The following is a 26,032-nucleotide window of genomic DNA, read 5'->3' on the forward strand; positions in this document are numbered from 1 at the left end:
CCGGTGGGCGGCGACCATTCCCCAAACCAAGTTTTTCTCAGTATCATCTGTGGGCTTTGTGGAACGCGGCCATATATCATCTCAAATGGCGAGGCACCAGTGATCTCATGAGGTACTTTCCTGTATGCCCATAGCAGGCAAGGGACCACGCGGTCCCATTCGTGACCCCTGTCGATTATTACATGCTTCAGCATAGCTTTAAAGGTGCCATTCCACCTCTCCGCTATGCCGTTACTCTGTGGATGTTCAGGCGTTGAAAACCTCATTCGGATTCCCAGACGCTCGGCTAGCTCCTTTGTCAGTGCCGCGGTAAAGTTGGTGCCCTGATCACAGCAGATCAGCTGAAGGGTCCCAAACTGCGCAAACACCTCGAGGAGAGCCTGGCACGTTGCCTGAGCCGTCAAAGAGCGGAGCAGGATTACCTCAGGCCACCTAGTACACAGGTGTATGAGGCAAAGGGCATACCTGTGACCGCGTGCCGATGCCAGTTCGATTGGGCCAATACAGTCTAAGTACACAACCTCGAACGGCTCTTGTGGCCTCGTCAAGGGGGTTATTGGGACACGGTCCGTTACTCTCTGCAGGGGTGAGACAGCTGAACCAGATTTGGGAGCAGTTTTCGGAGCAGCAAAATCTTGATTTTGGAGCAGGAGAACCTTGATTTGGAGCAGAAGAACGAGATTTATTATGTCACCTTAGGAGCCTAAAAAACAAATTTCTGGCAAATCAGGGGGGTGGGGGTGGAGGGAAGTGCACCTTTTAATTGGTTTTGAACGTACATAACTCTGAAACAGCTATCAATAAAGTTTTTCTATCAGAGTATCACAATTGGTATGACAGTTTTACAAACCATTTTTAAATTTCTAGGCTCTATGCATAGATAGCGTGGAGCGCCGTTGAGAATATCGAATTAAAAATCTAAGCAACTCCAAGGCATTTTTATTATCATGTGAATGCCTAAATTATTATTTTTGCAATCCCAGACCCGGCTTTACGCACAAGTGTAGAGCCACGGCAAAAGTTGCGCAAAGCGAGGTGACAGCCGTCGAACCCCCCCCCCAACCCATTTAAATCCCCAAGGTACACGTTCACTACGATCGTAATTTGAGGAACGTTGGTATGTTCAGCCACCTTTCCCTTGGCTCCAAATTTCACTTCAGATAGATGAACCATTATTACTAGCGTGCAATAATAGCCCGTCCTCAGACACTGCTTGAATATTTTGCGGTGATGTAGCCTGCGCCGCCACTTCTGCAGCGTCTATCGTCCCATTCCCGCCGCTCGCAAGCTTGCTGTCAGGGGCAGCAATAAATCAGAGTTTCATAACACCGCAACGAGTGCGAAATTTCACTTCAAGCACGCACCGCGCCTCACACTCAACGCCGAAACACGGCGAATTCGCCAGCAGCACGTTGTTTTTGATGAACTCCCGTCTTTCGAGTCGCACAGCTTCCCGCCGCAACAGATCAAACGACTAAATGTAAACCCAGCCACCCCCATAACCAAAACCACGGCACAAATCGGCGAAGACACTCAGCCAGAGCAACTGCTTCGCCCGGCGGTCATGTTTTCCAATCTTCACCACACCAAGATGGCGGCGCCCGCTGAGCGCTGATGTCGTTCCGGAGATAAGGCGCTCCGAAAATTGCCGTTTTTTCGTCAACTTGCACAAGTAGTTTGTCGCCTCAGTACGCAGTACTCAGTACGCAGTTTCGATAGGGAAACTTTAAAACTCGCAGAGTGTAACATGTGCAACCTGACGAGACTTTCGAAAAAAAAAAAAGAGACTATCTCTGAGGCAGTTTCATGCGGTGTTTTATTGAATGATAAATCAACCAAACCTTTACAAACAGCATCACCTTGGGGGTGCTGAAAAATTATGCCGTTAGTAAGCATTTTTCCCCTCTGAGACTGACGGGAGCGTTAAAATCCTTGGCTCTCAGACTGTTTTGGAGCAGTTTGGCGCAATTTTTGCGATTTTCAAGCTTTTGGAGCAGCCTGGCGCAGGAAAACAAATTTGTATCAAAACTGCGCAATATGCGCAGCTGTCTCACCCCTGTCTCTGGTTAACAAACGCCTGGCACGAATGACAAGTTAACGTCACTCGCCAGGTTCGGCCAGAAAAACGCACTCCGGATGCGCTGGTTTGTCTTCTTTTGAGAGAAATGACCCCCACATGGTCTGTCATGTGCGAGCACAAGTACCTCCCTGCGGCGTGTTTCAGGGAGAACCAGCTGCTTACACGGCCTATTGATTATCACTTCCGCATGAAGGAGAAAGCCATCCTCTATCACCATCCCATGCGAGTCCGCTCGCGCCTGCTCCCACGCACCCTCGAGCGACACATCATCCCTTTGCTCTCCTGCAAACGCCGTGTTAGCCGTGGTATTACCCTCACGTGGCCGCACTTCAACTGCTGCCGCCTGCGCGATTTCTTCACTTTCCAGGCTATCCCCAACTCCTCTGACTCTACTTCAAATTCTACGTGCTCTACGCCCTCTTGTCGTGCCATATCTTTCTCCGCCTGTACAATCCTACTGGCGAGGTCAACGGCTTCCTTCAGGGCCTGCCTCAGCTCATCGTACAAATCTGGCGTAAGCAAGGCGTCCACACCCTCAGCCAACTTATCAGTTACCGCACAGAGTGCTTGCAAATGCGGGCTCACGCTACCGTTTCCCGCACCCAAACTCAATGGAACGTACATGAGGTCTGCCTCGATAGTGGGCCCAAACGTACCGCACATCCTGAGCTTGCCTGAACCCTTTTCCTTTACGGCATCTGGCACTAGCTCCTTTCTTAACACCGATATCTCCGTTCCTGAATCTAAGAGAGCTTTCAGTGGCGTCTTCCCCGAGCTGAGCTCGATCCACGTCAGCTTGGACACCGGTGTCCCCTTAGCCGTGCCACACCCCAGTACCTCGCTCGACTCGCAGAGTGCTCTCGCAGTTAACATCGACGACTGCGATTTATTTTGCCCCTCAGCAGCCGGCTGCCCTCTCTTATCCTGGGGACAGTTATACTGCAGGTGACCGATGCGGCCGCAGCTGTAGCAGTTCGGTGAAGGCCTGTGCTCCCCTCTTGTGTTCTTGTCTGCGGGCTCGCGATTCCTGTCTGCGCGCGGCGCCCCACTCACTTCACTGCTCCGCTGGTTAGCAGTGCGATGCCTGGGCCTACTATCTTCAAACTTCTGCGCAAGCGACACGACTTCCTTCGGCTTTAACCAGTCCTTCGTTTCATGGTGAAGGACATACGAGCGCAACTCATCATCCATGAGTTGCTTGGCACGGTCCACAATTAGCAGTGACCTCAACTCATCTAGGGCCTCAACTCATCTCAACACGTTGCGGCTCCGGAGATAATAGTCCAGCAACACCTCAATTTTAGTGACAAATTGGCCCCATGTCTCATTCCCCTTTTTGCACCCATAAAATCTCCGTCTGTATTCTTCTGGCGTCAACTTTACCTCTTCTAGGATGGCGTCCCTGACCTCGGCATACAAAAGCTGTCGGCCAACCGACTTGTTCGCAATGAGCATGCGGCTCTTTTCGTTTAGAAACGGAAGGATGATGGATCCGGCTGCCTCACCAGGAATCTCGCACGTCTTGATTATGTTTTTGGAGCTACGGAACCATGCAGGCGAAAGCTCCTCCGATTCCGGCATCGGGGCAAGGACAGCCCGCAATGTATCCGCGTAAATTTTAAATTTCGACTCATTTGCACTCGTCCTACCACTGCTCCGTGAACTCTGCAGTTTCAGTTCTTCAAATTCCAGCTTCATAATCTCCAACTGGATTTACAGGGCTTCCAGCTGAAACTTAAGCGCGTCCGTATCGCTTTCGCTCGCTACTATCTACTGCGCTGTCACCACTGGCGAATCGCTCACCTCAGTCTGGTTGGATGAATTGGACCCATCCCCCTCTACCACTTCTCCTTGTTGGTCTTGCGACCGTGTCGTGGGTGCCATCATAGAACCGGAGGAAACAAATCAGGGCCCACCTGTGTTCACTCCGGGTCTGGTTGTGGCGGCATCGCCGACGTAGCCTCTCGTAGCGCCGCCGATTCTGCTGCTGGCTCTCGGTCAGCCCCTGTCGCTGTCACCGGTGCCCTGGATCTCGACGCCTCGAAGATCCGCTGCGCTGATCCCGACGATTAGGTCAGGACTCAGCTCCCGACGCCCCTCACGGAGTGGTTGCATCGCCTCCGAGCCTCAGCTTGAACCCTCGAACTCCTGGTCGTCGCTGACGCCAGGCGCTGCAGCCACTCCACTCTGAAGCCTCCGCTTCTCGATGATGCAGCTCTCGCCCGTCCCAAGGGCGTCCTCACCGCCGCAGCTTGGAGCTTCTGCCCAACGGAGTCTCTCACGAAGATGCCACCCCGTACTCTTTCTTGGTGTCGCCTCTGCAGCTTGGAGCTCCTGCTCCTTGGGGCCTCGCACCGGGATGTCGCCCCAGTCGTGGGTAGCCTCTCCGTCGTCCACCCGGAAGCCTCTCGAACGATCCTGGTCACGGCACCAGTTAAGTTTCCCGCTAGTCTGAATGCTAGCAGAGGATCGGTCGATGGATGAAAGATGTTGAAGACGGCTCGATGATCAGAGGCACATAGCCGACAATGATTTACCACACGACTATTTACAATTTATTTACAGTTGCAGTTCACAAGGCATGACAAGTTAGCTAGCGGACTCCTCGTTGTCCGCTCAGCCATCCCAAAAAACTCCAAACACCTTGATTTTATTGAGAAAAACCCACCCACAAAGAGGGCAGAACCCAAGAAAGAGAAGAGGGCACATAACAGTTCTGGCCGTTTATAGGCCGCACAGCCACCCACAGGCGGAGCTCATAATTAGGCAATTGGCCCACCCCTTGTCCAAAACTCCTTTCCCATTCTCACGCAAACTAGACGTCAATACTCAGAAAGGATTCGCACCGGAAGCCGCAACACTAAAAACCAACAAACTACTTAAGTCTGACGCGTTGTTACACTGATTTAGGAGTAGCCTCACAGGGACCGAAAGCAATAAATCCCGAACCGTCGTTCCAATGCACATCTGTGTTGTGCTGGCGCAGTTTGTTAACGAGGATCGCCGCCATCGCTTCATCCCCGCTTCCCAGTGGCCACCTGCAGCTGCTTCCAGTCATTCCCCGAATTCCCCATTTCAAAACAGACCGGCAAAGTGTCGTGATTTGTTTAAAGAAAGTGGCCGCCGCCACTTTGACATTTCGCGTCTTTGCATCGAGTCTGCCCAGTGATTTACAACCGGCCGCTTCCAGTCCGCTCCAGAACTTGACACCCGACGCGCCCGGTGCGAGCAATGCACCACACGGCCTCGCCCCTCTCCTGCTTCTGAGAATTAGCGTCAAACGGTTCCTTTCCGCTGCCGAAGCGTTGAGCGGGGTCCGCAGCCCCCGACCACAAGAGAACAACAAAAAAAAAAAAAAAAAAGGCACTCGAAAGGCTGCTCCAACCTCCGGCGCTCATAGTCAAAACAAACAAAAATTCACCCGCATTTCCCCGAAGGGGAGCATGGGGAAGTGCGAATGCACGGGTGATGCGAAGGAACTCTTCTTGGCCAATCGCCCTAAGTGGGTATGTGGTGCGGACGGACGGACGGCGGTGGACGCGTGATTCAGGGTCGCTTAAGATAATACTGATTGTGGAATTAAAAGCTATTTAATTCCACACTAGCCTGGTCAAAGTTTCAATGACTTGTGGGCTTGGTGCCTCGTGATCCCGATGTATGCTATAGGATTCAACCAGGGCTTCAATCCCATCTCGGTGAGGTATATTTGTGTACAGAGAAGTTACATCTATAGTTACAAGGAAGGCGCCATCAGGGATTTTTATGTTGTTAATTTCCCGTAGGAAGTGGTTAGTATCACGAAGATATGCCGAATGGGTAGCGAAGGAACTCTTCTTGGCCAATCGCCCTAAGTGGGTATGTGGTGGGGTCGCTTTCGCACTTAAAAACTCTTCTTGGCCAATCGCCCTAAGTGGGTATGTGGTGCGGATGGACGGACGGCGGTGGACGCGTGATTCAGGGTCGCTTAAGAAGTGCATTCGCACTTAAAAGAAACCTCGCCGGCCAGTCTTCGTAACCACTCGATGCAACCCCTCGATGCAACCCCTCGACAAGAGCAATCTTGCCGACGGAGTTACGAGCTAAGGCTGAGCTCTTACCACCCTGCAGTTCACTATTGATACGACACATTCTCGGAAAGAAAACAATTTATTGGGGCGGACGAACTGCGTGAGTGTAGCCTGGTTCTTGGAGCGCTACGCGTTGCTGGTGACTGCTTTCTCCAAGGTATCTAAACAGCGACAAGCACAAGACCGCTGCCCTCAATCACACTGCCGTATCGCCGTAGCAGGGCCACGGCAGCGACGGCTTCGCTCATGGTCGGAAGCGGTACGGAGTCCTCAGCGTCTTTGACAGAGCGGAGACAAGCATGGATACAAGCGAATAACGGCGAACCCCGCGAACCGAGCAAGTGCGCGCAGCGAGTGGCGCGGCCTTGAAGTTCGGTGACACCGCAGCCCGGCTCGACACCGCAGCCTCGGCTCCAACGGCATGCATGCGTGGAGCTGGTCCACTCTGCCACAACCGGTTTGGACGTATTCTAGTAATGTTGGATTTGGACACGCCCGAGCTCGCGCGGGAGTCGCAAACTACACCCGCACCACCACTGCGCGCCGATGTACTGCGGGAAAGCCTGCTGCATGGCTACGGGAGAGCGAAAAATCCCGCGCGGGAGAGTTCGATATATCCATTGTGAGCAAAATCGCATTCGATATAAAAAGTTTTAAATGCATGTAATTTCTACCAGAATCATACAAGTGTTCGATATAGGCAATAATTAGATATATCCGTGTACGATATAGGCGGGCTTTACTGTAGTCGCCAACCCTAGCCACTTGTCATGAGACCAGGGCTCGCAGCCAATGTCAGACAATGCCAAGGCTTCCGGAATCCAGCCGAAGTTATTTTTTTATTGCTCTATAATACACAGGAGCGCTGCGTCCCTTGTTCTCGTTTACATACACACTGTACAAAGTAACGCGTGCGTGCATTGTGCACACACAGCAGCGGCAGCTGAGGAATTGGGATGGGAAATGACGGGGAGGCGAGGAGAAGGATCGAGGCTCGTAAAAAAGCTAGCAGACACGCACACTGCCTACAGGCCTACGAGGACACCAGGCTCCGAAAAAGGGCTCGTGCCAGGCATGCTGGCTTGTGTCCTAGTAATAGCGTATACCAAAATAGTCGCATCAAGCTTCACGCATAGCCAAGACAGACCGCGAGGAAACAGTTCTCTTGCCAGAGACCAAGGACGCACTTATTATCAACATAGCGGCTCGGGCATCCACGATGGACGCTGCCAGCAGCTGTACAAAAAGCGAGCGCCCGCTACACGCTTCGGTACCGGCTAGGTGCTTCCACTTCTCGTTCCTTTGTACAAATTTTTCTCCGTCACACTTGTCCTTGTCCGTCAGAATGAAAGAGGAAGAGAGCTGGACCACGACACAGCGGCACGTGCACCCACACACAAGCATACAGTCCTTGAAGCTTTCCCCCCATGAAGTGTGTAGACCAAAATTCGCAGCAAACACCACTGGTCACGCCATGCAAAAAACAGCCCAAACCGTGTAACCGCATATCAGATATATGCGACCCAAACCACGAATGTGTTGCAACACTCGACTGATTCAGTGAGATGAAATGGGACATTATGTAGTGTCTTTACCTCAGCTTTTAGATGAAAATAAATGCACACAAAATTAAGCTTTGGCTTCTGCATCTAAAAAAAATGACCACTTTGCAATGCCGATTTAAACATTTTTACAGAAAAAAAATGTGCTCCACATTTCAGGATTTGGGCTCCCTTTAACAGAACCGAAATTGCATCACATGTGGCCTGCAATTCATGGTTACGATGTTCACGAGGTTCAAATGCAGTGTTAGCACTGAGAAAACTCAAGAGCTAAGTAATACTGCCATAATTCAATTTGAATGCACATTACAAATAAAAAAGTAAAACCTATAGAGTAACGAGCACACATTTCACAAGCTTTCCTATATCATAGACAAACGCATATGTTGGGATAAAACTGAAAGCCAGATAACACTGAACGGTAATCACGATAGATCAGGTTGGTTTGCGGTTACTTAAGTAACCAAGAGCAAAATGCAGAAAAACAGGCCAGTCAAGAGTAAAAACCAAATACAAAAACGTGATACCTAGATGATGTAAATTAAACTTCCCAAAGCTGTTTGTTCTTCCAAACAATTCTGCAGCAGCACATGACATGCACTCGCAAGCTGAGGCTGTGCTGGTGCCGAACACAAGGGGCACTTGGCTGGCCACAAAGTGCACAGCTGTTACCTGCAATAAAGTGCCGCGCAGTCCATGCCGAGATTATCTCTGCCACAGCTTGTTCCTTTTTTGTTTTTGTTTTTTAGTTGCAACAACGGCAGGAAGAATTCCATCCCACTTGAAGTATCTCACTTATGCCAACTGTCAGCATAGCGGGCACCTGACAAGCTCAAAAAGAATGTGGTAAGAGAGACGCATGTCTATCCTGTCGAGCAACACGCAAGAGTTTCCAATCTGATGATCGCATGGCAAATAATTACAACTCACTGGAACAACTACGCAGCACATTGGCTCTACATGATGCGCAGCCGAAAAATATTTTATAGAGACCTTTTAGAAAACCTTGTTCGAGACCATCTGGAAACAAAATGCATCTACACCAAAAAGTCCGTTTTTTTGTTTTTGCTACATTCTCTTGGTACAAACCAATAATTTGCTGATAATCCAGGTAAAATATTGACCTTTTCTCTTTACTGATTGCAGCTAAAAAACAGGTACAAATACACATGTATTTAATAAAAATTAAAAAACATTGTTCGAAAGGAAGAGGCACTATCGGCCTGCAGCAGAAAAACAGACGTTTGCACTCAACGCTCTTTTTGGAATGAGAAGCAAGGTTGGAAACCATCATTACAGTTTTAAGCACACTGCAATAAGCCTATCACAATGGACTCAACACCATAAGAATACAATGAAGCAGCACTCAAGAGAAAAAAAATGTTCCACTTTTCTAGCCACAATTTTACACGACAGCACAACATAAAATACTCAATATAATAATGTAAATATATATATATATATATATATATATATATGTATATGCACATTCCTAGAATAGTTAGTGAATAAATTGTTAGACGTGGCAAAGCTCGCTTCCAGAGCTTACTGAAAATAACAAGTGCTCATAACCGGCGAGAAGAAATGGCTTGTCAGTACTGTACACAACCGGGTATAAAGCCTCATTAACGTAAGGGTCAATATTGTGCACTATAATAGAGTGGCTCATCACCATTGGTGCCCTGAGACAAAGGATAAATAAATAGAACCTACACACAACAGTTGCTACACACTGCAATCTCGACACACATCCAATTTCAAAACGGCGGCGGCACAGGAGGAACTTTGTTTTTGCTGCATCAGCAAAACTGGCACAGAAGATGGCAAGCAGCCACCAACACAACAGCTTCGGCGGCAGTGCACAAAATAATAATAAAAAAAGATTCCCTGCACAGATTCATACGTAGCAATGAGTTAGACACACGTCGGCTTCAGCCGAGCCCTTTACGAAGCCGCAGCGCAGAAATCCATGTGAACACAGTATTTTGTACGTGGTCTCGCGTACCTTAGCCCCCAGAGTGCCAGGATTCTTGCCAGGTGTGCATCATTGCTTCAAAGCAAAAGCCAGTTTGCAGGGAGTTGGACTACTGGCCTGCACTTGAGCCCGTTGTTCAGAACATCTACAATGGTGTGGTAGGAGTAATGCACGCTGCTACTGTCCACTGGCCGACACAAACGGGACAGTCACACGCACAACACACAAAAGAAAACATGAAAGCCCAGCCCAGCGGCAACCACCGTGCCACAAAACTAACTTTCCGCAAACACACACGCGCACGCCCACTCATGCTAGTCTGTCCTCTGCAGCTCCCTCACATTTGTTTCCCTTATCACCTCCAGGCAGCAAATCTCTCTTCCGGCAAAAGAAAAAATAAAAGCCCGCACGCACCCACTCTACACCCACTGCAATCGGAAATGTTTAAAAACATAAGGCACCCTCTGTGACCAAATAAAGCTGTCCCAAATGAAAAGGACTCGCAGCGTTAAAAACTCGAAAACAAGAGGCCACACGCGTGCAGGATCCCGGCAAGTTCGGCCGGAGGTAGCCTTGCCGTCGACCTGCCCTCCTCCTTCAAGATCTGCCGAATGAAGGTCAGCTAGTGGACAGAGGCCGAAGGAGGCCCAACATCGCAGCCCCAGGGGGGAGGTAGGGGATTGTCGTCGGCGTGGATGGCTCCCCGAGCAAACAGGCAGCAGCAGTAGCAGGCACTTCCAACACAGGAGGAGGACGACAAGACAAGCGCGCGGGGCGCGGCGCTGCTCTGCCCCCTGGGGTGGCCCCCCAAGCACAGCAGGCAAGTTCCAATCATGCTCTCATGGCACGACGACACAGGTCACTCAATGCCAAAGGTGCTCGACTCTTCAACGGCAAGGAGGAGTTTTTCATGAAGCATGTCGAACGACGAATACGGAGGCAGGTCTAGCCGGTTGAAGCAGGTGTGGGCCCTAGGGAATGGGAGGTGGACAGAGTCGCAGAGTTAGAATTGACCGAAGGGGGGGGGGAATACAAAAAAAATCACAGCAAATTGCTGAGCAACTGTGTTGCATACATGAAACATCCACAATACCATGCGAATAAACACTTTTCCCGGCATTTTTTCGCGCCAAAACAAAAACGATTCCCGCAAGTTTCAGTTTCAATAGTCCGGAGTGTAGAGGATTGATTTTACCGCCTTTCAGCACAACATTGTTATCTGTCCCCGACCTCAATAGAGTGACAAAGCTCAAGAACTCGTGGTTGGGAAAAGCAAGTAACCAATACCTATGGGTCTAACAGGAAAGCATGGACGACTGGTGAATTTTTTCACAGATGGACAGAGCCCTCAAATGACAGCTTGGTAGTAGGGGTGTGCGAATAGTGAAATTTTATCTCGAATCGAATTCGAATCGAATAGTGTCGAATAGTGGACAAAAATATCGAATATCGAATACCAAAGCTTTTATTTGGAATAACAAGTAGGTTGGACACTAACAAACACATGCTCATGTCCTTGAGCTCTAAATAGTAGTAAATACACTAAAAGGAATTAAAGAAATCGCAAACTGTCATGTTAAAAGTATTACAAATTCTCCGAATATCTCCAAGTAGTGAACGTGGTGTTTGCTCTTCAAGTGATTCAAGAGCGGGCTTGTCGTGCTTGCCAGCGTCTTGAGCGTGGAGCCGCATTTCTTGCAGATGGCAGAGGACAGACTTGCCTTCTCGAAAAACTTCCAAATTACGCTTCTTTTTTCACCGTGGCTATTCATGCTGAATGGCACGGCACACGGACGTTACACAGGAGGATAATCACGGGCGTGCGACGACCATGGTGACGACGGCGACGACCGTCAGGTTGGCTATGGATAGGCGTCAAGAAAGGGTCTAGAACGGGTGATGATAGTGTGTTACAGCAAGGCCAAAATCACAGAAATTTAACAAGACCATAATTATATGCTATTTTGCGGCTGCACAGTCGTGTGATAAAATTAATTAACAAAAGAAAAATGATATTTTACGGCCGACTATCAGGGGGGAAGAGTCAGTGTCATCACCATCACAAAATGGCGTCGTCGTAGTAATTTGTTTGTTTTGTCCCGAGTGGGACGCATCATATTTGCTTCCAGTGACGTGAAAACGGAAACGCACCTCATTATTACAAAAACCCGTATGTGAGGAACGTTTTCTGCACGCTAAAGACTGCTGTGTCGCTCCTTCTTTGCGTGTATGACAGTGACGCAAAAAAATCGAGGAACTATTTAAGGGGAGACGTGGGTCTTGAAATCAACTTTTTTATTAATTGGTCTGTGATAATGAAAATCACTGTGCATATGTGTTTTGTCTTCCTCATTTCAAATATGTAATTAGTTTTCAAGTGGTACAATTATTTTTTGAGTTATAAAGAAAACACTAGAGCCTAATTAAGTAATTTCTTACGGGCCTTTAAGGAACTTTTTATTAAATTTTTCTTAAAATAAATGGTATGGATGTGTAGCTTAAGACCTGCCATGCATGCTGAAGCTATTTATATTCCTGTAAAGATAGTTGATTGGATAGAATTAATAAAATTATGCCAAGTAGAGTTTTCTGAAAACTTAATGACCTCTAATTATAACTCATAACATTTATTTGAGGCAAAATGAGCCAATTAAAATAGCTTCAGCATGCAGTTCATTTTATCCCGAATTCAACGGTATAACACTTGTAGAAATTCTTCGAAAAAAACTACCTCAAAACCCCTGTAAGGCTAGGCACATATGCAAAAAAAGGGAAGCTGAGAAAATCGCAGTTGAAGTTTTACTACAAGTGACAGTTTTATCTATTGAGCATATGAAAAAAAGAAAGGTTCTAGAATGTAGCTCGCTTTTCGCTCAACAAGAGCATACCAAGTTTGCTGAAATCCGTTGGTGGGAAAATTATGAAATCCTCTGTCTACAGATGGCACCTGGCAGAAAAACTGAACAAAAGCAAAGCCAGAACGTTGCTTCAATTTTTATGCTGTTGGCAGCGCGCCGTCACTCTTTGGCGACTAGGGCTGAGGTGCCGATCGTGCACCACAGTTGTAAACGTTTATTTTGTTATGTTACTGCTTCATTTGTAGCCATCAAATCGGATTTGCATCGCGTGAAATGAGTTGCAGCGAAGGGGCTGGTAACGGAATGCCTGCCACTGTTCTGTAACGTGCACGTGCTTGGCTAGGTGGGATAACCACGTTTTCGGTCTAATCTACTCGTATATCACGTCACTAACGCGCATTGTGCTCAGTGCGAGCATTTATAATTCCCAAATCGCTCATCTATATGGTAACCTGCCGACAAGGAAGCGCGCGCCGGAGTGCGGGCCGACCCGCCGCGGCATCCTTGATAACAGAATGAACACACTTCCCTTGCGACGTCGGCGTGCGGCATCCTCCACTTTATCATTTCTTTTCTTTCTATTTGCTGCTGATCGAAAGATAGACGCAACTTAGTGCCCCCGCAGGCGTAATCATATCGCTACGCTATCGTCTCGGCAGCCCGCGGGGGCGCTAAGCCTACCTCCGTCTCGGCGCCGTTCTCGCGAAAAGTCGTCGTCAGACACGCAGAAAATCGTACTCCAGGCGCTTTTAATGCTGGTAGTTCTTCCTTTCAGTTATCGATAGACATATTTACTTTATTTTTACGCCATGCGGGGCTTTTGCCGGTCCTCGCATAGATGAATACATGAGCCGTTGCACTGTGATGAGAGTGCCGAGCAGACGACCCACGGCGCCCAGCCAATGAGGTTGCGCTCTGCGGTCACGTGCAGTCAGTAGCCAATTGGGCGGCGCGTTCCGTCTCTTTTCTACCCCGGTTTTACTCGCAACCAATGGACGAAACGGAGTGGTTCTGGCGGGGAATTGAAAACGAAAAGACGTGCTTTCGAATGAGACCAAGATGGACGCCGTGGGGCATGTAGAACCCGAGGGGCGAGTCGTCGAAAAAATGCTATTTTCGCGTCGAATCTCAGCCGATTTTAGCGGGCGTCGGTGCTATAAATTGATATTATGGCTCAAATACGTACTCCTGGGTCTGGATATTTTGCTAACCGGTAGAAAAATAGCTCTACTTTCCGAAAATGGCGATTTCTAAAAATCGATTTTTTGGCCAAATTTCGGGATTCCAAGACCCGCGTCTCCCCTTAATTACATGTCGGCAATGAAGTCTCTGCGGGCGAAAAAAAGGGATAGTACGTCCAAACCTCAAAGACAACTTTCCTAGCCGAAAACGGGTCGCTGGCAATTGTTTGACCAACACCTTTCGACGTTCGGGTCAGTAAGGGCCACACTAATCTAGCCGCAACTTTGGCAGCGTTCGGAATATTCGTCACGTCGAATTATTCGAAAGTCCGAATGCTGGGTATTCGAAAATCGAATCGAATTATTCGGGCAAGAAATATTCGATTCGAATTCGAAAATCGAATATTCGCACACCCCTACTTGGTAGGCAAAGCTCACAAGGTCTGCCTGTTCGTCAACATTGCAGTGAACTGCCAGACCAGAAAGTGGAACTCAGTGCAGCCTGGCAATGGGAGGCAGCAGCCTCAGCTATTCATGGTCAATTGATATCCTCACGAAATGCTTTCGCACGAACACAAACAGGATTGAGGAACAGCGGAATGTCCAAGTCAATTTTGCCATACACTGCTGCTGAACTAGGTGCTCTTGAAAAGTAATGGTCGCAGATGGGACACACCTGCCACACTGCCCAATTCTTTCAAGCATTTGTATACCAATCTGCTGCACGCCCCGTCATCGAGCCCTCCTCGATTGAGGAAGACTCCCCTCACCTGGGCAGGCTGGTAGGCTTGCCCCACTTCTCGATGCAGAACTTGCGGGGCCCGTTGCTCCCCCGGAGGGCGGCAAAGCCCTCGTATGGAATGCTGGACGTGCCCGTGACAAACTGGAGCAGCCGCAGCCGCCGCTCGTTGTCAAACTTCTCAATGGCCAGCCAGAACCACTGGATCACGGGGTGCCCGTCGTGGTAGCCTGGGGGCACAAGCGAAGGCAACACACTCACACGGGGCCGCCGCTGCATTCTCGTCAGTCTGCCACCACACGTAAACTCCTCAGTGTAGGCTCACATGAACTCAGGTTTGAGATCAAAGGGGTCCTGAAGCACCCTTCACTGATGCTAGAGAGCCGACATCATGGTTCCGTAATGCCACTCTGAAGAGGCAGCGAGATAGCAGCTTTCGCTTTACTGATGAATGAAAACTTTTCTGATCACATTTTTTTTTTTAACCTAATGCTTTGTCTTTTCTCAAGTAAGTGGTAGATCTTTTCCTGGCGTGAGCAAGCAAAAGAAACTCGGTGGGAAACGCGCTAAAAGTGGGCAAAAAGTCGCTTGGGCTTGCCAGTGCGAAATGTAAAAAAGCATCTGTTACGCGTGGGTTTTGCACCACTGCTTGTCTGCTGCTACCTGGTCGCACAATCAGACAGGCACAAGCGTAAGAAGGTGAGGTACGTACATAGCGCGTGCAGGTGAACTTTCCGGGGAATGTGGCGTGAAAACACGAACTTAAATGCCTATGCACATTCACATTTTATAAAATACAATTTGCCCATCTTCTCACGACTTCATCTAGTGCGACTTTGAGACAGCTCTGGCAATGCCCAAAGCAGGACACTTGGTGCAGTGTGTAGCGGCAAATCTGTCTTGGTGCAGCACTTTCATCACTGCAGGCGCTTTTAAAACCACGGCCTGTTAAAGCTCCGCACGATGCGGCTGGCAGCCCTGCGGCTCGTACCTGATCGATACTCGGTGTTCTTCCTCCAGTCCGCAACATCAATCTCGGCTGTGCCAGCAATCACCAGCTCCAGCTCACGGGCATCAAAGACGGACACCAGCCTGGAGTCCACCACCTGCGCACAGGCCAGACAGGGGGAGGGAGAGAGAACAGCGCCCATGCATTTTCAAAACGTGGCCCCGCATTTGCTGTTTGAGGCAGGATACGCAACTCCTAAAGCTATCAGCGCCATGTCTGAGCACCGTTTTAGTCTAAAACAGTGCGGACTAGACTCGACAGTGCAGATCAATGTTTCACTACTTTCTTACTGCGCAAGGGTATTTCTTTCACAATGGGCAAAGGAGTTGAGCTGCTGCACAAATGCAAGTTATTTGGTGCGTACTGTAATCGCGGTAACGGAAACAACCCGATGCCTGCCCCCACCACTGACCTCGTAGAACCCCCGGACGAGGCAGTCGGTCTGCTGGGCGACTCCGCGCTCGAGGCGCCACTTGAGCATGCGCTCGATGTACTCCTTTTTGTTGCGCTCCGAGACGGGCAGGGCGCGGCCGCCGGGCTTGAGCTCGCGCTCCAGCACGTGGCCGGCCACCTCCTCGACCACGGAGAAGCTCAGCTCCAGGCCCATGTCGCTGATGTCGTTCTCCTTGAGCCACACCAGCGACTGGTGGAACTCGGCGTCCAGGTACTCCAGGTCGCTAAGCGAGCACGGTCTGCAGGGGAGGGAGGACCAGCGATTCTTGGTTGCACCTGACACTGCACCCCCGGTCAGCCAACTATTGCCTAGATATCCATGAACCATAATCCTTGGGGCTGGCTAATGCTAAAAAGAAAACATCCTCAGCCACTCCAATTTATAGCATAGCCATCCCTTGACATGGCGGCCTGTTGCCCAGCAAAAGGAAGACTAGATTGCCATTACACTGCGCTCAGTTGATAAGCTCCGCTAGTTGGCGCAACCTCAGTGCAGAGGACCAGGACGGCCCAAGCAGAAACAAGCCGAGCCGAGCCGAGCCACTCACAGCCGGAGGAGGGCCTTGTAGAAGGGCCGGGTGAAGAAGGCGTCGAGCAGGTGCTGGTGCACCAGGGCCAGGCCGAGCACGCGCCCGCTGAAGCGGAACCACTCGTGCTGGTTGTCCACAAAGGCGGCCATGGGGCTCACTTGCACCGTGTACGTGTCGTTGGCCGAGTACTCGAAGAGGCCGTAGTACGGGTTGAACAGCTCCCGCGACAGCAGGAAGAAGAACTCCCGCGAGGGGCCCCCGTAGTCCAGGCCCTCCTCCCCGGCAAAGCCCACGTACAGCCGCGACTTCTGCAGGTCCTTCTTGGAGGCCGCCATCACCTTGGTGAAGGCGTCCTCCAGCAGGTGGTCCCGCCGGATGTTCAGTCTGCACGTAGGGCGGTGGGTAAGCAAGGGGCGCAATATCCCAATATCCAGCCAGTTCGACAAGGCTCCATGAGCCACACGTGCCAACGACAAGCTATTTACGCCATTATAACGTCCTCATGATGGATGTGCAAAGCAACCTGCTAGTTTGTTATGCACAATTCTTGCTTTGTTTAAGTGAAGAGCAGGACGGGTTGCAGTGCAAACAACAGGATATTATGTGAAGTGCAATTCAACAACCGCTGCTTTTTGTGTGGCAGCTAACTGAACAAAATATGCCCGTTACAATACAATGATAGGTGTAAATTTGAGATGCTTCACATGCTAAAGCCATCAGAGCATCCGTTTTTACTAAGAACACTCCTTTCTTCCCTGGCAAAGGGGGAATTTGCCCGTTGTCCTGCAGACATTTAGAATAACAACGTGATCACATTAGCAGAATAACATTCAGGAAGTAAAAATGAGATCTGGGTATTAAAACATCCTTGTATTCAAGACACACCACCACTCCCCAGACATTCTACTCCAATGTCATGCAGAGCCTAAAACCAGCTTGCAAAAGGGTGTTGAGAGAGTTCACACTCACTTTAACTTGCTGGGTCCTTGACCGTAGCCTTTGGATTCTAGTTTTCGATAAAAATTCCTAAGTTTGGCTTCAAAATCTCTCCGATAGGGTGCCGGAGCCCTCAGGTTAGCCCTTTGTAGACCTGCAAAAGATATATTCAGGGATGAAACCACTCTGATACATATTCAGGGATAAAGAGAAAAATGAATGTGGCAAAGTGAACATCCGAGGGAAAGTTCACAGGGCATGCAACATTTGTACGGGACCAATAATGTCAGCTGGTTGTTCAGGATACCTTTGCAGTCACACTTGTATGGCACCTTTTGCCAAGCTTATTTGGGCTCAGAACTCTGTGGCACATATACTCCACAGGTCCCCTTCGTTGAACAAGATGCACAATAAGAAAAGCCCAAAATGATTACACCAGTTTCCTATGCAGGTTACCAGCATTACTGGAGCCCCAACACTGCACACCAATAAAAAAAAAGAGGGAAAGAAGCTTGGAAATGGCAATAAACTTAGCTGTATGCAAACTTTCTGTAAAAGTTTTGTCAAATTCCCAGGCCAAAATAAATAAATAAATAAATAAACAGCTGAATAGATGCTCATAAGTTCAAAGAACCTAAGCGTGCAATAAACGTTTCTCTCTTATAGCTCTGTTCATTTCTCTCTCTTATAGAACCCTGAAGTTCATTTCTGAGAAACAAAAGTTAAAAAGTTGCCCCTTTCTTCAACCGCAAACTTTGCCATCACACAACTTTTCAAGTAGGAGAGCTAAAAGGGTGAAACAATCCCTACTGCACGCCGTTTCCTCTAGATAACGGATGCATAAGTTATAAGCACCCATTATGTAATTTCTTCGAAAACTTTGACAAACCTTCTGCGAGAAAAAATTTGCACATATTTTAAAGCATTTGTGGGACATAATTCATACCTGTGATCAGCACACCATAACCCTTACACATATCTATCAATTTTCGTTGAATTAGCTCAAAAATTTTAACAAACGCCCATGAGCCCCCAAGGCGAGTGTTATGCACAAAACACTGCTGTACCACCCACCTGGTGATGCCTGTGGGGAAGGCTGAGGAGAATCCCGCGGAGAGCGGTGACTAGGGGTGCTCCCAGAACTGTACTGGGCCGGAATGTATGACATTATCTCTTGCTCAAACAGGCTGCACACGGGGGGAAAAGGAAAAGAGGGAGAGGAAACAGGGGGAAAAATATTGAATCCATGGAAACAGGGATGGGGGGCCTTCATTCTTAAACAGACCAGCCGATTACATGTGAACTTTTCATTCAAACATATTCACAGACATACTTGCAAAGGGCCTCATTGTCTAGATTACCGTACTTAGCCGATTCTAATGCGCACTTCTTTTCCGGAAAAATTGGTTGAAAAATTGCATGCGCGTTAGAATCGGATACGAAACCAGAACTTCCGGAACAGCGGAAATTTCGTCCCACCCATCGCTAGAGCCCCTAGCTTTCCGCGATTCCGCAATTCCGCAAAAAATCGCGGAATTAAAGTGTTTTCGCGGAATTAAAAAAAAAAAAAAACGTTAAAAGTGTGGCGCTACGTCCCCAAAATGATATATTCGGTAAAATGTGGCGGAAAAGTGTTATTTTCTATTAGCAATAGCAAAATGGTTTCTATTAATTGTCTGCAACGTTTTTACTGTTGAAAATTTAAATTTGCATCTGCGTATTCCTACTGCGTATTCCTACCTTATCAAATAATAAAAGTGGCTAGGTGGTGCAGCCTCCACCCAAATCACGGGGCTTAGCCACAGCCACAGAAAGAGAACATTGCACACGACAAGGCCGGTCAGATTGCAAACAAATGAAGGGTGCAATGAGTAAAGCGGCTAGCAAGGCGCTTGTATACTTGGAGAACTCTGACACTTGGAAGTTCTTCAGGAGTGTGAGGTGCTTGGATCCCCTGCAAGTTGGGTGTCTCTCAGAGAAGAGATCAGAGTTTGGGGCCGTTCCTGGATTTATATAGCCCTAGCTGCTGAATGGCAAGTGTACCTGAAGTCTTCCCAAGACCTCAAGTCTAGTGACAGTGACTTGGCACAATTTCTTTCTAAACAAGAAAAGCCAGGTGAAGATTTTGATGTCCTGGCTTTCTGGGCTGGGATGGAACACCTGACTCCAACACTTTCTTCCACTGCCCTTTAAATACCTGTCAGTGCCAATCAACTCTGTTGACGCAGAAAAGTCATTCAGTCACTATGGTGACATCGTGCCTCACAAGCGCCATTCTCTTGGTGAAGAAAGCACAAAGCATCACCAGATGCTCAGCCACAGCAGCTTCCTTGAGTTGTAAATAAAATCTAGCATGTTAGGAGTCTGAAATGTCAAATAAATGAAATGTTACATGTACCTTATGCCGTTTCAATGTTGCCGCGGAATTTTGCAGATTCCCCTATCTAGAATCGCAGAATTTGAAATGTTCCACCGCAATAAGTAAGGGGCTCTACCCCTCGCCAATGGCGCCAAAGCTTTTAGCAACAATTTTTCGGACGCAGGAAGCCTAGGCACCTACGCTTTGTTGTATCGGCATTCACACAAACCGTCAAATCGTTCCACTTTCGCGCTTGCTAATAGCAATGGCAGCAGCGGTAACGAAGGTGTGCCGCTTCCATAAGTGGCTTACAAGCGGCTCCCACGCGTTCACAACGAGCGGTCGGCTGAACTGTGCGCCTCTGGAGACGTTCGCGGGATGGTTGTGCAAGGCGTGAGCCACAATACCATCAACCATGGTTGAACGTTCGTTCAGAAGTATGGCATCGCGAACATGCTCGACGGCACCGAGGACGGGATGTTGCGGTTAGCGTAAGGCGACATGGAGCTCTCGGAGAACGACGAGGAGCGAGTTGAGCGAGATTACTTAGGAAAATAAATCCCCCCGTTCTCTCGCATTCGTTTTTCTTGATCACAAAGTTCTGTGCCCGTTACAATCAGAGGTGCAAGTTTTTCCTTTTTTTTTTTTTTTTTTTTTTGCCTGGAAAATCGGGTGCGCGTTAGAATTGGGGGCACGTTAGAATAGGGTAAGTACAGTACACTGACTTCAATTGAAAACTTCCGTCTGCAATGAGAGCTTAGCTGGGCACTTAAGGGGGCACATGGGTCTTTGATCAAAAAGTTTATTTTTGCAGTTATGATGATAAAAATTTGGGGGCACATGTAGTTTCTCATTCTGATTGTAGATATAAAATTTGTTTTTGAGTAAAATGATTATATTCAAATTTATTTGAATTTTTATATTCAATTTTTTGACAGCCTTTGTAAAAAAACTGCTGGAGGGATGCAGCTAAACAGGGAACCAGTGAATTGTGCACAAATCAAAGAGTGCAATAAGACTAACATTATCGTTCTATCTGGTCTGTAGCAGAAGTTACGACCATTTGAAGTTTGGGCCTGGAAGGCAAAACCGGTTTTTCTGGCTGCCACCTTTCAAGCCCAAACTTCAAATGGTTTTAACTTCTGCTACAGACCAGATAGAACAATAATGTTAGTCTTATTGCACTCTTTGATTTATGCACAGTTCACTGGTTCCCTGTTTAGCTGCATCCCTCCAGCAGTTTTTTTACATAGGCTGTCAAAAAATTGAAAATAAAAATTCAAATAAATTTGAATATAATCACTTTACTCAAAAACAAATTTTATATCTACAATCAGAATGTGAAACTACACGTGCCCCTAAATTTTCATCATCATAACTGCAAAAATAAACTTTTTTGGTCTAAGACCAGTGAGCCCCCTTAAACAGCACAAAAGAGCATTTTTAGCAAAAAAAAAGGGGGGGTAAATCTAAAATCCAGGCACACAGGCCCACATGCTTACTACCATTTCACAAGCACACAAAGGACCAGATTTAAACACCAGTTTTCCACAATGTTCTTAGAGAAAACCAAAATGACCCACAGCTCGACATCACGTTTTTAGCGTCCCAACATAGGAACAGCTTGCCCCTAAGTACACCGCATGCTGGTTGGGCATGAGCAGCAAGTGTGGACTGCCCCATTTCCCCGCCACACCCACCTGAGCAGAATGGTGAGGTCGAGGTCGTGCGAGAGGCGCCCCAGGGCTGGGGTGCCCTCGGCACGGATGGCGTGCACACGGTCGCGCAGGGCCGCGTTGGAGGCCATGGCCGGGTGCCGCTCCCGCAGGATGTCCACGATGTTGGGCTGCCGCAGGAAGGCCACCACCTTGTCATTGTACGCCGTGGGCACGCTGCTGTTGCCACCGCCGCTGCTAGCACCGGGGGGGCCTCCCCCGGCAGCCGTGCTGCCCGGGGGCCGGGGCGGCGGGACGGGGCCTCCTCCGCCAGCACCCCCACTCTGCGAGTTGCCAGGGCAGCCACCAGAACGCTCATCGTCACACCCCACTTACAGCTGATGCTTTATCACAGGCTATGATGCACACCTGGCTCCAGGGAAACCGTATGCAGCTTCATCATCTTCATTGTCTGGTCACGAGATTCATCTATCCCACTCCCATAGTCAATAGGCAGCAATATCAGGACCAAGAGCGCAATGTGGCTCCTCACAAGATACAGTGGCCGGCAGGTAGAAAGAAGAGCACAGTAATATACCACTGTCCGCCTTAGAGTGCAGGGTCATGATCCCCCCTCCCTGTCTCTACCCCATGAGCCACAGTGATGCACCACCCAGCAAAACTGAGAGATGAGAATTGTGACACCTCCACATGATGCTAGAGCCCCAACAGGTCTGATGGACAGTGGTATGCCATCTGCTCCTCACACCAGTGGGGAGCGAGTGAGGGGTGAACAAGCAAGCGACGGAGTGAACGTGCACGTTTACGTGTACGAACCAGCTGCCCTCCGTATCTCTCAACAGTCATAGACAATGACGTCATCCAAAGCTACAGTTGGCAGTCAAGCTCGATTTGGCCCTTGCCATTCACTCGTTTTCCCTCAGCCCCAACACGAGATGCAGACAAGCGTGGCACGGCAGGAGCACCCACCCTGGCCGCTGCGGCCGCCTCTGCCCGCTGCCCGTCGTCCTCCCCAGCGCTGCGGCTGCGCCTCCTGGCCAGGGGCACCACCAGCTTGCTGGGGTTCAGGTAAGGCACATCCATGGGCAGCCTCGGGTCGATGAAGGTTGTGCTCCGCGACGTGTGGTCGATGAAGAATTGCTGTCGCGGAAGAGGGGACAGGGGAGACACGACAATTGGCAGGCAACCCACGGCTCCAAGAACACACCGCAAGATGCTCAGCAGAAACATTCCTCCACAGGACCACAAAGACAAATAATTTAAAGGTCGGGAGGCCATATTTTGAAAGATCTGGGACTGCACAAATATAGCGGCACCAAGTTTTCGCAGTGTTGATGCCAATAAAAGAAAGAAAACGTCCCACTTGTATGCATGTACTGGTGCGTACTTTTCACTGGTGTACCGGTAAGAAAAAGATGGAAACTGATTTATCCTACCAATTTGCTGACCAATAAGTACAGGCCTGCGACAGACCCATACATGAGCCACTGAAAATGCACGTCTCTTTGCAGCAGCAATACTACTCGCACGATATATCACAACAACTCTGCACTGTATTTTCTACCTACTAAAGATTCCCCACTACTCCTACGAATATTGGAAAGCCTACACACTTGCGAGAAAACGTAACAGCCAGCTACTTTACCTTTCCCGAACGATCCAGCTTGGTCTCCCAGCCTCTGGGGAGTTCCCTCGTCTTGTCAGCGAACTTGTTCAGGAGGCTCACCAAATCCCGGTTATGCTGATACCTGCACAACACAAATGGGAACACGGTCACAAGTGAAGAGAAACTAACGAGCAAAGGTCAACATCAAGAACTCTCTAAACCAATAAGGACGCACCTATGATCCATGTCAGAGATAACACAACAAATGTCCCAAGCAAGCAAATGAGCCTGGCATGAAAAGTAAATGATTCCTACTAAACATTTGGGATTTCTTCTACAAGTGCAGACCACAAACATTACTCCAGAAGTGAGAAGGAGCCTCACCTTTCAAAGTTTGCGGGATCTCGTCGAATCTTCGCAATCATGTGTTTCAAGGAAGAGCTTCTATTGTAAGCAGCCAAGGCATCCTGAAGAAAAAAGAAAAACAAATTGAAAGTCCCTTCACTAAGGTGAATATGAGAGCTAGCGCTCGAGCTGTTGCCGCATGGTTATTTGTTGCAACCTTTATTTATTTATTTATCTATTTTTCATTAGTTAAAGCACCACTTCAGGGTCAACGGATACCTGTTGGGCTTGGCATTGTATTGTTTACACTGTTCAGACAAACACTAGGCTCAAACACTAGGCTTTATTATGAGCACTTGGCCTATCCACCCCCTGGGACTATTGAAAAACAATCCGGGCAGCAGAAGTAGTACGAAAAAAAAGAAAAGAAAAACGAGGAGATGAAGCCACGCACTCCGGAATGCGGCTACACAGTAGTTAACCTACTCTCCATAATGTCATCCTCTCTGCATCCTGTGCTTCTACTGTGTTCTCCATTGGCACACACATCAGTCGATGTTCCTGGCATGGTCATTGATCCAAAATGGTCACAGTGCTGGGTAGAGTGGGAGTGCAACCTTATTGCATGGCAGCAGACTTGCTCTGGAAGCGCCCACATGCAGCACCACACACAGACTGTCCTGGGCGCTGCCCAGCAATGCCTTTTCTTGTTCACCCTGCATTCCTCCCTCACCTTGACTGAGAAGCCTCATTTCATGACAGAATGATGTCGACATGCTTTCTTGGTCGCAGGTCCTTTTTTTTTTGCCCTGTGACCTTGATCGACAGGCTTGACAGAGGACAGGTGCGACTTTACAAGGCAGGGCACTTCAAGTGTTCTCAAGCTAGAACACACAAGCTAACATACTGAAACACTATTCAGGCTTTGACAGATGTGTGCCTCCATTTGTCTTGTCTCTTCTTTGTCCCGTTTGCTCCACTGCCCCTTACCCTCCCTCAAAGTCATGTGCCAACCGGATCAAGCTTCAACCATATGCTTGCGCACAGCAAACCACTAAAATGCTAACAAGGTAGCAACACGAGAGCAACACCACCATGCGACACTGCCCACGGGTGCCCCGTGCACTCACATCATTCATGTGCAACACATTGAAGAAATCCGAGCGTGTCGTGAAGCGGACAGCAGGCGATCTCAGCAATGCCCGCTGGCTGTCGGGGCTGGAGACCACGGGAGCGGGCGGTGCCGAAGGCGTCACACCGGCACCGCCGATGGCGGCCACCTCTTCCACGGTGGGCACTGGGGAAGGAGCCACACCACCACTGGGCAGAGCCGGAGGCGGAGGCGGCGCTGCCACGCTCGGGGGCCCGGCCGAAGCCGCGGCCGATGCCGCAGCCGCCGCAGCAGTCATGCGAGGTGTCATGGTGCGCCGGATGCTCTGGTACCTTTGGGAAGAGAGACAGTTCCACTCCCCATTACTGACTATGCCACGTCAAAATTTTTAGGTGTACATACAAGTGCAGCTGATGAACTCAATCCTCTACCTGGCTTTGAGAACCTGCCCCAGCACGGAGGCAATGCCAGAGCCAATAGCGCACAGTGCCCCACAGCCTGGCCAATGACCAGCAGAAAATGAGACAAGAACCCACCTTCGGTCAAACTGTTGCCGCTGGAGTTCGTTGCACGAAGCAACTACACTCGCCGGCTGCGAAAGTGATGGCCGGTTCCAAGTGGTCGTGCGGTTCAGGTGGTCGATGTAGAAGATACGCCCGTGTCTGTCAATACGAGCCTCCCAGTCTGCTCGAGAGAGAGACAGAGAGAGAGAAGGATCGGCGCCACAGTTCCCACTGGTTCCACGCCCCCCATCTCAACAGCTGCACGTCATGCCTGCTCGTGCAAAATAACAGAAGAACACCACAACAATGTGGCCACTTTGAACTAAAACTAAAAGAGGCCACTAGAGACACAGTAAGGTCTTGTTATAAAAACATGAAGGAGGAGCCAGAGTTACTACGTACAGCTACCCTTTCATTGTGACTGTAGTCCAAACCGACTGAAAATGTGGCAGAGAGAAGTCACAATTATTTCCTTGCACCTATAGCTCAATAGACCCTATTAAATCAAGCTTTAATGGAAATGAATGATACGAAGGCACTGCTATCAATAACACATAAAACACACATAAAACACAAACAACTGCTCACAAAAAGAACCTGTTGCCTAAAAATAGAGCTTAATAATGCCTTGAACTTAGAGATAAGACTACAGAAATATTTTGAATAACAGGCTTTCCGGCACTCTTACAATGCATTACCCGCTCCCTAAAACCCCCACACTACTTGTGGTGCACTTCAACCAGGAACAATCTTTCTTCCGACAGTTTTCTCAGACGAAAGAGACTAAAGTAACCTCTCTGATTCAGTGGACACCTATTATGGTGTCACCATAGCTGTGAAGGAAATTCAAGTGCTAATAAACAAAAAAATTGTGACATGCACAGGGGACAAAGGAACTGGCGCTGCTACCCCAGAGGACATAACGCAGAACCAAGCATCGCAAAAGGCTGGCTCAATAACAGCTTGCTAACATTTGGAACTCTTGACAGAGAATAACAGTGCTTAATCGGACGCAAGAAAGATTGACAAGATTTTCAGCGCC

At 48.9% G+C, this 26,032-nt stretch overlaps 1 protein-coding gene across 4 annotated transcripts in view; it reads right to left on the reverse strand.

Moving 5' to 3' along the window:
- Positions 1-6,967: 6,967 nt before the first annotated feature.
- LOC144170443 (E3 ubiquitin-protein ligase HECW2-like) overlaps positions 6,968-26,032 on the reverse strand; it is a 49,588-nt gene continuing 30,523 nt past the window's right edge. For all 4 annotated transcript variants that reach the window (XM_077700244.1, XM_077700241.1, XM_077700242.1 and 1 more), the window contains exons 12-24: positions 25,024-25,171; positions 24,507-24,819; positions 23,416-23,498; positions 23,071-23,173; positions 22,395-22,565; positions 21,450-21,748; positions 18,465-18,577; positions 17,424-17,544; positions 16,473-16,838; positions 15,884-16,163; positions 15,454-15,568; positions 14,494-14,692; positions 6,968-10,655 (exon numbers count right to left, since the gene is read on the reverse strand). In XM_077700244.1, coding sequence (XP_077556370.1) covers positions 10,544-10,655; positions 14,494-14,692; positions 15,454-15,568; positions 15,884-16,163; positions 16,473-16,838; positions 17,424-17,544; positions 18,465-18,577; positions 21,450-21,748; positions 22,395-22,565; positions 23,071-23,173; positions 23,416-23,498; positions 24,507-24,819; positions 25,024-25,171 — 2,423 coding nt within the window. In that variant the 3' untranslated portion in view covers positions 6,968-10,543. The remainder of the gene's footprint in view (positions 10,656-14,493; positions 14,693-15,453; positions 15,569-15,883; positions 16,164-16,472; positions 16,839-17,423; positions 17,545-18,464; positions 18,578-21,449; positions 21,749-22,394; positions 22,566-23,070; positions 23,174-23,415; positions 23,499-24,506; positions 24,820-25,023; positions 25,172-26,032) is intronic.

The sequence above is a fragment of the Haemaphysalis longicornis genome, unplaced genomic scaffold (assembly GCF_048455015.1).
Source record: "Haemaphysalis longicornis isolate Haplotype H1 unplaced genomic scaffold, Haemaphysalis longicornis Haplotype H1 scaffold_2, whole genome shotgun sequence".
Taxonomy (NCBI): domain Eukaryota; kingdom Metazoa; phylum Arthropoda; class Arachnida; order Ixodida; family Ixodidae; genus Haemaphysalis; species Haemaphysalis longicornis.